This window comes from Diceros bicornis, chromosome 24 (assembly GCF_020826845.1).
Source record: "Diceros bicornis minor isolate mBicDic1 chromosome 24, mDicBic1.mat.cur, whole genome shotgun sequence".
Lineage (NCBI taxonomy): Eukaryota > Metazoa > Chordata > Mammalia > Perissodactyla > Rhinocerotidae > Diceros > Diceros bicornis.
This window is the reverse complement of record NC_080763.1, coordinates 22,145,539-22,158,119: the sequence shown is the minus strand read 5'-3', so window position 1 is coordinate 22,158,119 and position 12,581 is coordinate 22,145,539. Positions and strand designations below refer to the sequence as shown.

The 12,581-nt window shown below is 37.9% G+C and overlaps 1 protein-coding gene across 1 annotated transcript in view; it reads right to left on the bottom strand.

Moving 5' to 3' along the window:
* BBOF1 (basal body orientation factor 1) overlaps positions 1–12,581 on the bottom strand; it is a 37,686-nt gene that overhangs the window by 3,148 nt on the left and 21,957 nt on the right. The window contains exons 5-9 of the mRNA XM_058567341.1: positions 8,336–8,416; positions 6,326–6,396; positions 5,743–5,887; positions 3,922–4,415; positions 1,248–1,349 (exon numbers count right to left, since the gene is read on the bottom strand). Of these exons, the coding sequence (XP_058423324.1) occupies positions 1,248–1,349; positions 3,922–4,415; positions 5,743–5,887; positions 6,326–6,396; positions 8,336–8,416 (893 nt within the window). The remainder of the gene's footprint in view (positions 1–1,247; positions 1,350–3,921; positions 4,416–5,742; positions 5,888–6,325; positions 6,397–8,335; positions 8,417–12,581) is intronic.

Here is a 12,581-nt window from a genome sequence, read left to right as displayed (position 1 = left end):
TGCCCAGAGTAGTGCAGTAGCTTCTGCTGGTCCCCAACTCTATTTTTGTCCTCCAATCCATCATATATGTCACTGTGTTAGGTTAAGGTCAGCTCTGAGAACAATGACCTGTGAACCCTTCCAGTGAGAGAGTATGAGAGTATGGCTTACTGCTCTTTGTATTCCTGCAAGGCAGAGAAGAAAAGTATGTTACACTACTCTAGAATCTACAATAGCATAAGTTCAAGCTTTTCTGCATGGTTTTTAAGGCTCATCATAATTTAACCATATAGGTTAAACTTTATTTCTAATTACTAATTACTCTCTAGCATCACCAAATTTCCTCAAGCCAGGCAGTTTTTCCTCAACGTTCCCTAAATACCCCACACCCATTCCCACCTCTGTGTTTTGCTTATGCTGTCTACTAAGCCCCTTGCCTGATGTGACCTCTCCCTCTCTCTACTCTCCCACTATCCTACAAGGCACCCCACAGAGTCACACTCTTTCAGTCTTCCTGACTGAAGTCTTTCCTGACTACTCTAACCCATTAACATATTGTCTGACACCAACTATACTTTATTGTGCCACCTAATTTTTTTCCTTGTTATGTTTGGTTTTGTTTGGGCAACCAGGTTGTAAGCTCTTTGAGATCAAGGGCAATGTCTCTTAATTCTTTGAATCTCCATAGTACCTAACACAGTGCCAAGCACAAAACAATCAATTAATAAGTGGTTGATTTATTTTAGCCACTTTATAGTTTATTACCAGTGTTATAGTCCCTGATAAAACACAGTAGAGAAAAAGTGAAACTAATCATTACAAAGAATTATTCGGAATATCTGTGGATTTCTGTTTTCTTTTCTAGGTCTTTTTCTTGGTATTAGAGATTCTCTTGATTAATAATCAGCTTAAAAATCATTTACTTATCTTTGCAGACCAATAAAATCTTAACAATTGTTAAGCTTTTCAGTTACCATTCATTCAGCTAAGCAATGTTGTACTGTCTTAGCAAAGCATTACTTTAAACTCTAAGATTAATCTTCTCTTTTCTCCTCCCTTTAATTCTAATTCATCTTTCATTTTCATGCTCATTCATTCATCTCCCATTCTTTATCTCTGGGAGTTGCAGTAGCTAAGCAGTACAACTCTTTTATATTTTCTGGTCCTTTCCCATTTCTTTAATTCTAAGTAAGAATAAGTTCATTGTTCCTGTATGGTTTCTGGGTTTGATAACAACTTGGTATTTTACTATAGAAATAGGGAGTTACCTAGGAACAAAACCATTCATTTTTGCAAAGAGCAATCTCAAGACTTTCTCCTTCTGTTCCCAGGTCAAATCTCCAATATCAACATTTCCTTGAATATCTGTCCTGAAGAATTTGAAAGAAAAGAAAATGAAAAGTAAAAATATGGTTAAAGTAAGCATCTCTTCTTTTTTAAAAAAATATAAGATATGTAAACATGAGAAAGGAAATTTCTAAACCATAACAAAATATTATGAGGTTTCCAAATGTAATGACTATAAAGCAAACTTTGTCCATTACAAAATCATAAAGTTGAAAACGATATCAATATGCTAGCCAATCTGAAATGTTATGTAGTCATTAAAAAGAAAATAAGAAAAACTATAATAATATGAAAAAAATTTGTGCTCAAACATTAAGCAAAATAGAAAGTTGTAATATAACATTATGTATCAGGATACACACAAAGAAAAAGGAACAAGAAAAAAAATAGTTGTTTGGTGAGACTACTGATAAATTCCTTTTAAAATTTCTTTTTGTATTAGATACTTTGCTATGAAAATAGAGAGACAAAAGGTAAATTAAGAAGATAACATGTAACTTATCTAGTCTATTTTCTTACCTCCAAATAAGGCTGCAGCTAAGCTTTCCAGGCAGGTCTTTATCTATATTAGAACTTTGCCAAAGGATTCATAGTCGACTTGCTATTTGCAAAAGCTGGCTGACATATAAATAGCACATTGATGTATAATGTAAGAAAGATTTTTGCATATAGGTCACCTGAGTTAGTTTTCTTTAAAAGTTTAGGTTTTGCCTTATGATCACCATATACTTCAACTGTCCTTCCCCAATCTGCCTCTTAAGCAGATGACATATTTTAACCACCATCTCTGCCTTGCTGGTAGAGGCAATAGGAAACTGAGGTTAAGGTGATAAATTGCTCAGTAGTAAAAATGTCACACAGAAGGCAGAGTAGGAAGAGTCCAGTTTCTGCAATAACAATGTGGAGAATGATTTTATGTACCTTCCTCTGAAAATTTATATACCACTTAATATGCAGTAGACAAAAAAAGTGTAAAAGAAACTGCCTTATGTAGGGTAGGGACTCAACTTGCTTGACTTATTAAATAAAAAAGAGAAAATTACAGAGAATCTCTTGGTAATAGAAGTGTTATTACAGACTGCTGAATATGACAAGAAGGTAAAAAAATTATAGTATGGACATTTTTGAAGAAGAATCTTATCTTTCAGAAGACACTGACCATGTCCAACCTTCCCAACAGCTATATAATTTTTAAAAATCTACAAATTAGTCCATTAAAAAATAATGTAAAGCAAAAAACACAAATGGAAGCACTCTTAATAAGATGTTAATGGGGCTGGCCTGGTGGCGCAGCAGTTAAGTTCACGAGTTCTGCTTCAGTGGCCCAGGGTACACCGGGTCGGATCCTGGGTGCGGACCTGCTCACAGTGCATCAAGCCATGCTGAGGTGGCATCTCACATAGAAGAACTAGAGGGACCTACAACTAGGATATCCAACTATGTACTGGGACTTTGGGGAGAAAAAAGGAAAAAAAAAGAGGAAGATTGGCAATAGACGTTAGCTCAGGGCCAATCTTCCTCAAAAAAAAAAAAGATGTTAAGTACATAGTAGTAGTGAGTCCTTTAAAGTTTCTTGAGTTAAGGCCTTTGAAGAATCTAATTGCATTGGGATATAAAACATAATTTTTTTTCAGAATAATCTTTAAAATGCACTATAATTTAATTCATGGTTTAAAGGGGGAAGAGTGCTCTAACAGACAAACATACTAACAGGAAATGAATAATCATTGTATATAGTCTACAACTGTCTCAAGCATTCTGCTACCTTTATCATAGTGGCAGCAGATCTCTAGAGTGTATTTTGGAAACTTGTGGGGACTTTTGGTTAATACAGTGACGGAGGTGGGCACTACTGGGTGTCCTCCAATCCATGGAACAGTTCTGTACAAGAAAAAATTGTTACAAAGAATTGCTATATTGATTTTTTAAAATTACATGTTTAGTTAGATATTATTACCTATGAATTTCATCTCAGAATAGTAAAGGGAACATTACAAAATATTTGTGCAAGTATGTTTATCAAAAATGTTTAACCTGACTCTAATCAAACCTTTTTGACTAATTTACAGGAAACAAAACAAAGGAACATGTTAAAAGATATTACAGGGGCAGGTCCCATGGCATAGAGGTTAAGTTCGGTATGCTCTGCTACAGTGGCCCGGGTTCCTGGGTTGGGATCCCAGGTGTGGACTTATACCACTCATCAGCCATGCTGTGGCAGTAACCCACATATAAATAGAGGAAGATTGGCATACATGTTAGCTCAGGGCGAATCTTCCTCAGCAAAAAAGAAAGATATTACAACGACATTATATGGAACAAATAATCTAGTCTCTTTAAGAAGTCTCTGTCACAAAAAAAAGGGAGCATATAGTAAGAATACCTACTAAGCCCCACACACTATGCAAAGATGAAGAAGTTACAAAGATGAATAAGTCACAAAGATGAATAAGTCAGTTCCCGTCCTCAAGTAACTTACCAAGTAATCTATTCAATACTTAGATATTATCAAACTGAAGGATTCAGGGTTCCTATTTTTCTAAAGGGCACAAAAATCACAGCACAAATGATAAAATATTAAAGCATTATTTGTACCATTTCTCAGCCTCCATAAGATCCTGATTCACACTATTGGTGCTGTGCTCTCTGCCATCAAATGTTCGGATTTGGGGATATTCGGATCTTCCTGCACATGCCTCTCTCATTCTAAAGTTGAAAGCAGCTTGCGCTACCTGCTTATAATGCTTCCTGCTAAATAGGATCTGTTGCTTCACTTGGTGGAGAGCATCTAAAAAGAACCTTTCCACTTCTGTCCTCTCATCCAGTATGTTCTTGGCCAGTTTCTTCACTCGATTCATTTCCCTGTCCTTCATCTGAAGAAGTTGCTGCAGCTTGTCAATTTCAACCTGACCTGCTTGCTTCTCTATCATTGTCTGTTGCTGCAGTTTTAAAATTTCAGTCTCAAACTCTCTGGTCATACAACTCAGGGCAGTCTCCAAGCTTACCACCTTCTTCCGAAGAGTCTGGATTTGTGATCTCTGCTGGGTAAGTTGCATAATCTTTTCCTTAACCAACAGATCGTTGATCTCCTGAAAATAGAAAGATGAAAGAGGAGAGAGGTTTTTTTTCTTTAATCAATTTCAGAAATTAAAAGTTCCTCACTAATTTCCATTACTTCATAAGATTTGAGTTTGAAGCCAGGTTGAGATGGTGATATTTTGATATTCTGTGTAGCGAGAGTAAAAAACATCCTAGGGTCCTTTTCTGGACTTGTGAGGGCCACTGATTTTGCTAATTAAGAAACTTTCCAGGCCTGCCCCGTGGCTTAGCAGTTAAGTGCTCGCTCTCCGCTGCTGGTGGCCCGGGTTTGGATCCCGGGCACGCACCAAGGCACCGCTTCTCCGGCCATGCTGAGGCCGCGTCCCACATACAGCAACTAGAAGGATGTGCAGCTATGACATACAACTATCTACTGGGGCTTTGGGGGAAAAAATAAATAAATAAATAAAATTACAAAAAAAAAAAAAAAAAGAAACTTTCCTTCCTCTAAAATTCTGAAAGTTTAAATGTTTTATATTATCAAAAGAATAATTCCAAAATTAATGAGACTATACAGTAAAACATTAATTTAACAACTATATTCTGGAAACTGTGGCAGTTTGCTAGTTGCCTATCCCAATGTCAATTTTCCCTTTTCTCCTTAGTAATGAAACCCCAATTTTATTCAATAAGGCAGTAAGCCCAGCTGAAAATTCCCAGTCTCCTTTGCAGTTCAGCATAGCCAAGTAACTAAGTTCTGGTCAATGAGATGTATGTAGAAATGTGTGTAGGACTTCCAGGAATACCTCTAAAGGGAGAGGCACACTTATTTCCTTCTTGTCCTTCTTCCTTCCTGCTGTTTGAATAATGGTTAGAGCTCCAGCAGCTGCTGTGGGCCATAAGGGGACTTTGAGGATGTAAGCCACAGGTTACAGAGCAGAGTTAAGAAACCTGAGTCTCTGTTGACTTTTTGGCACTACCATTCCAGCTCTGGATTGCTGACCTCCAGATTTCCTATAGGTGAGAGAATAAACCCTTACGTGGTGAAGCCATTATAGTCAGGCCTGTTACTCACAGCTGAACACATTCCTACATGATTCAGGGACTAACTCTAAGCAAAGAAAAATGAGTATTCTAAAGTAGTATAGGATGGGAGTTATATTTATGTTTCTGATATATTCTGTATAAAGCCAAGTCTAATGCTTCTTATAAGTCATTCAGTAATGAATCTTTTCAGATAAGAAATGTACATCATCCAGACAGAAGAAAAATGGTCCCATTGTCCTTATGTATCATTATTATACTCAATCTTAGTATTTACTAACCCAATCTTTAAAAAAAAAAGATAGGGAACAAAGTGTAAAGCAGAGTGGGAACCTTTTGATATAAAAGGAAAGTCTGAGTCTCATGCAACTTCTGGGAGTTTTTTTGTAGAGCATCAGCTTCCTTTAGGTGGTATGTGAGAGCTTTCTGGAGATAAACATTTTCTTTAAAAACTGTTCTTCCAGCATTGTTCAATTGCCTGAAATAGATAGATAATAAGATCTCAAAACACAAGCCTAAGTTTTAGATATTACCAAACTAGAACAATGATTGCTTTATCCCTTGACATTAATAATAATGACAACCTGCAAGGCTGCTATTATTAACCGCATTTTTAGATGAAGAAATTTAATTTCAAAAAAGTGAAGAAATCTTCCTACAGTCAGTTAGATACATGTTGAGAACCAGTCTAACTTCAAAGTTCAGGTTCTTAACTCTACACCACGTGGCTACGGAAAGGGTGGAGAGAAAAGGGGCGGGGACAGGAAGAGAAAGAAATGGTGAGGGAAAGCAAACCAGAAAATTTGAAGTAAGCAAACCAGGAGAGAAGGGAGAGGACAACATGATACGAACAAAATAGACTTGCAAAGCAGTAAGTGAGGCTATTAGAAAGAAAAAGGAGGCAGGAGTCTCTTACGCCACAGCTTCATGGTGGGCTCTCTCTGCTAGCATTATTATCTTCTTTTCAGCCTCTTGTTCTAGTCGGTGCTAAAAAAGAAAATAGCCTGTTTTAATACAGAGTTATATTATTATTATCCCCAAAGACAAGGACTGAGGAAACTGAGGGAAAGAGACGTTAGTGACTTTCCAAAGTCACATAGCTACTAAGTGGCAGAGCAGGGATTCATACGCAGGCAATCTGATGCTATACAGCCTCCCTAACAAGTAACAAGTAAACAAGTAAGAGACTGTGATAAATACTATAAACGAAATAAATGGGGTAATGAGATAGATGGTAACTGGGGGAGACAATTTTAGATTGGGGTTTGGGTAATCTCTCTGTAAGGAAATGACATCTGAGCTCTGTAGAATAAGAATGAGCCAGAGCTGAAGGAAGAGCATTCCAGAAGAGAGAATAGCAAATACAAAAATATGCAGGTGGCTAAAACCTATACAATGTTATAAACCAATGTTACCTCAATTAAATATATATATATTTACACACACAGTTGGGAAAGGGCCTGGTGGTTCAAAGAACAGAAAGGATTAAATGGGAAAACAAAACAAAACACCAATAACCAAACGGAAAGCCTTGATGTGATCAGGTGGAGCCTGCTGAGGTATGAAATGAATGGACAGGGCTTACTGGAAAACCAACTGCCATGAACCAGCAGCAGTGGGGCTCAAACCAGCATAGGATTGTGTACCTAACCATGAATTTTATACCTAACATGGTGAGGCCGATACTGCTGTGGCTGGCCAACCCAACATTCATTCCCATCTCCTTTTACCTTCCCAGCTTCCACTAGTGGCTAGAAAAACAAAACACTCACTTTCCCAGCATCCATTATAACATGGTGCTGGCCAGTGAGATAATGTAAGAAGAAATCTGCTGGGAGCTTCTGGGAAAGCTTTTATGGTTTCCAGATAAAAGGGACAGATAAAGCTGGAGCCTCCCTTCTTTCTGCCTTAAACACAGATGAATTCTGGAGCTGCCTTAACCAATTGGCAACCATGAGGGAAAGGCCAGCAGCCACCTACTTCCAGACATAAACAGCCTATTTATATAAGCACTGTCAGTTAGGTATTCTATAAACTGACCAAGCACTTCTAACCTTTGTTTGTGGAATGCAACACCAAGTAGAAAAAGAAATCAAGTGTAGGGTAGATTAGAGGGAAGAGGCAACTGAGAGCAGCCCATTCCTGAGGACTTCCATTCCTAACAGTGCCAGCAAGTGCCTCAGAAGAAAAGACTACGATGCTGCTCCTGCCCCACTCCCAGGTTATTTGATACACAAATGGGAAACGTAGAGCCACTTTTTAAAGCAAATCCTTTTATCTAATCGTGATATGAGTACTTATTTGCCCCACCCTCAACTCCCTACATCCCTACCAATTTCTGAAAAAATCTGTTCAATTCTTCCCTAAGAATAAAAAATTAAAGAAAAAAATTAAAAGAATTAAAGAAAATTCATGGGGCTTCTGAAAAGATTCTATGGACAAGAAGTATTCCAATGCGTATCCCACAATTTGGAGAATTAACTTCAGAGGCACAGAGAAACGTGGAAGTTTATGATGTGCTAAGGAACATTTTGAGCCTCCTTTTGTTAACATCCTTGGCTCAGCTTGACTGTGTACCAGAGTGACCTCTCCAATCCCATTTCCTCTATATAATGGAGTACATGCAGCTTGAGTTCCACCAGGGGAACACCAAGCTGAGGGGGATGTGTCCTGAAGCCTTCGTAAAATGACAGTCCCTCTTTAGGATTTCAAGAATCTCTAACTGGCGGGGGGGGGGGGGGGGGGAAGACTAGACACTGAGATATCTAGAATAGATTTCATTTTCCTTGTTTTTTATTCTGCTGTGATTTGATAACAATCTTCTAATAAGATACCAGATGGAAGGTTGATATGTCTCAGAATACATATAAATACACTTATGTTCTAGTAAACAAAAGATATCTTAATTAACCCTAATATGCCATACCTTTTCTTCAAAAAACCTGCTTTCCAATCTTCTAAGAGTCTCCTGATGTCTCTGCTCTGTGTTCCTTAAATTCTCCTTCAGCTAAAATTAAAATAACAAAAAAACAAAAACTGGTCAATAGGAAATGGGGTTGATTGTGGCATATTCCCAGAAAATTCTCAATAAAGAAACATTTTCTCTTATACATTACCTCTTAATCCTGAACACACAGAAAAACTCCTCCGTGTGTCCCTGCCTCTGAGTATCGTATTTCCCACAATCTTCTATAGACTTACAAGATCAGTATTGAGCTTTTAAAAAGCTTTTCGTGAATAACAGTTCTCAGAACATTCACACAAGTTGTTCTTATAATCATCTTTTTTAAAATATCTTCATTTTAAACACATGGACTCACAGAATCATAATATTTCAGAGTTGGAGGGGACCTTAGGAGTCAGACTATACAATCTCTCACTTAATACAGGAATCCCTTCTATAAGAAAAACACCTAGAAACAGAAGTATCACAATTCAAATCTCATTAATTCACTAAGCTGCCCTTTAACAGTTCCTATTTTTAGAAAATTCTTCCTAGGGGCTGGTCCCGTGGCCTAGCAGTTAAGTGCGCGCGCTCTGCTTTTGGTGGCCCAGGTTTGGATCCCAGGCGCGCACAGATGCACCCCTTGTCAGGCCATGCTGTGGCGGCGTTCCATATAAACTAGAGGAAGATAGGCACAGATGTTAGCCCAGGGCCAGTCTTTCTCAGCAAAAAGAGGAGGAATGGCATGGATGTTAGTTCAGGGCTGATCTTCCTCGCAAAAAAAAAAAAAAAGAAGAAGAAAGAAAGAAAATTCTTCCTAGGGCCGGCCCGGTGGCTTAGAGGTTAAGTGCGTGCGCTCCGCTGCTGGCAGCCTGGGTTTGGATCCCAGGCGCACACCGACGCACCGCTTCTCGGGCCATGCTGAGGCTGCGTCCCACATACAGCAACTAGAAGGATGTGCAGCTATGACATACAACTATCTACTGGGGCTTTGGGGGAATAAATAAATAAATAAATAAATAAAATTGTTTAAAAAAAAGAAAATTCTTCCTAGTATTAATCTAAAAAACATCTCCCTATGATTCCCACAGATGGAGCCTTCTGTCCCCTAAAACCACACAGAATGGAAAGGACATAAAATTCTTCTAGGCAAAGAGAGCTGAGCTAATTTAAAGCTATGATCTTGTCTATATTTACTGGCAGGAATGAATCAGATTGAAATAGGCATACTCAATCTAATATTCATGCCATAAAAAAGGCAGTAGAGAAGGGCTTTGCATCAGACACACCAGAGTTCAAGTGCTACCTCTCTCACTTACCCGCTGTTTGACTCTAGGCAAGTCAATTAACTTCTCTAAGTTTCAGGATTCCATAAATAAAAAGACAATAATAATAGTAGCTGTCTCATAGGGGTGTGCCAAGGATTAAATAACAAATAATACATGTAAAGTACTTGATACTGGCTCAACACAAGGTTGACATGAGGGAAGCCAGGTTGTAGAAAAGAAACCCTATTGTAACTTTGAATGACCTCTGATTAACTAACCCAGACATGCTCTGTGGATTTTGTGGCCCCTCCCAGCTGCTATAAGTTGATAACTTTGTTCTCTTGAGTTCCTTAGGAATGTGATGACTCCTGGGCAGAAAGTCTATGCTGACAGCCATCATCAATGACAACTGAAAGATCAGAATATAGGGCGTTGCTCTGGTCTCTGATCTATATCCAATAAAACAAAAGACTATCAGGAACTAAGAACAGATATCTGCCTCCACCTGGAGATCAGATGGATGCCCCTACCCTGAAACCAGATGCCTCCCCACCCCGGAAACCAGCTCCCTATATAACTGGCCTGCAGTCTTTGCTCTCTAAGATAGTTCTTTCGGACATTAGTCGGCCACCTTCCCCCTTGCTAGCAAGCTGTAATAAACTGCCCTTTCTCTGCCACCATCTTGCCTCTTGACGATTGGCTTTTGTCTTGCGGCAAGTGGATCATGCCCTTTGTGCGATAACATACTTAGAATAGTAACCATTTAATGTAAAGGTTAGTTATTATTATGTCTAATATTGTCCTCCCTTATACTTAACAATTTTCCTTACTGTGATCTCTGTCTTAACTATATTAAATCTCCATTTTATATGATCTCTTTTAGATGTTCTTCTTTCTCCCTATATTTTTTATACAATTTTTTAAAAATGGCCTCTCACAGAAGATGTGGTATATATGTATACAATGGAATACCACTCAGCTGTAAAAAAGGACAAAATCATCCCATTCGCAATAACATGGATGGACCTTGAGGGTATTATGTTAAGCAAAATAAGCCAGATAGAGAAAGACAAACACTGTATGATTTCACTCCTATGTGAAGATAAACTAACACATGGACAAAGAGAACACCTTAGTGGTTACCAGAGGGGAAGGGGGTTGGGGGGTGGGCACAAAGAGTGAAGGGGCACATTTATATGATGAATGAAAAATAATAAAGTACAACTCAAATTTCACAATGTTATAAAGTATTATGACCTCAATAAAAAAAAATGCCCTCTTACATTGTCAAAGACTTTCAAAATTAATGTCAATATACAAGTTTATGGAAATATCTACCATCCTGGGGGGGGGCAGGAGGGATGAACCTTTCATATGTCATTGAACTCCCTCAAAAATCTGTAAATTAATAAATAAATCTTTCAAAAGTTAATTAGGCAATGCATATCAAAAACCTTTAAAAGTTCATGTTCTTTAACCCATAAATTCCACTTCTAAGAAGTTATCCTAAACACTAATTAAAGGGGCCAGCCCAGTGGCGTAGTGGTTAAGTTTGCATGCTCTACTTTGGCGGCCCGGGGTTTGCAGGTTCAGATCCCAGGCCCGGACCTACGCATCGCTCATCAGGCCATGCTGTGGCAGGCATCCCACGTAAAATAAAGGAAGATTGTCACAGCTATTAGCTCAGGGCCAATCTTCCTCAGCAAAAAGAGGAGGACTGGCAACAGATGTTTGCTCAGGGCTAATCTTCCTCACCAAAAAAAAAAAAAAAACCCACCACTAATTCAAGATATAGGAAAATATTTTGGGGCCAGCCCAGTGGCGTAGCAGTTAAGTGTGTGCACTCTGCTGCAGTGGCCTGGGGTTCTCAGGTTCAAATCTCGGGCACACACCGATGGACCGCTTGTCAAGCCATGCTGTGGCAGCATTCCATATAAAGTAGAGGAAGATGGGCATGGATGTTAGCCCAGGGTCAATCTTCCTCAGCAAAAAGAGGAGGATTGGCATTGGATGTTAGCTCAGGGCTAATCTTCCTCACAGAAAAAAACAAAAAAGAAGAAGAAAATTATTTTTGTTACTTAGATGTTCTTCACAGTTTATAATAGTGAAAAATTAGGAAAGAGTCCAAATGCCCAACAATGAGGGACCAATTAATAAATCATGATACATCTACCCAAAGGAATTCCATGCACCTAGTCAAAATATTATATAGAAAAATATATAATGGCATTAAAAAGTTCACAATATATAAAGTGAAAAAATCAGGTTAACAAACAATTTGTATATCATGACCTCATTTCTGTAAAGATAGCCTATAGATATTTTTTAATATGTTTCTACATAGCAGAAGAATAAAAGTAAAGACAATACAACAAAATATTAACAATGGTTATCACTAGGTAGTGTAATTGAGGGTTGGGAAGTGTATATTCATTTTTTATCAGCTAAATTTGCTGAGATGGGTATTATCACTTTGACAAAAGAAAGACTAAAACAAATTATTGAAAAAATAATAACTACAGCCTACCAACGTATTCTCCTTCTGTTAATAAGGTATATAGAAATCACTTTTTCTTTAAAATTTATGCTTTGAATATCTTTTGATAATCTAAATTTAATTAGCCTCTTTTTAATTTTACAATGAATTCTATAGACATAGTATAATTAATTTTCTTCCCTTATGTATACCCTGAAATTTTAAGTTCATGGGCCCCCACATATGCCTTAATTCTTTCATATTTAGGATTCCACAAAACCACCTTATTTTTTCCCATAAACCAGTATCTTTTGCCTTTGAATTTTAAGTCTTCCTGGTCCAACAGCTCTTTGAAAAGTCTGAAATCGATTTCTCCACTAGGTGGCAACATTGTTCCTAAAAAAATCAAAATCTCACCCCAGTCCACTAGAAAATGCACAACTAGTTCCTAATTCATTTTGATTCAGACTGTATACCTACACTT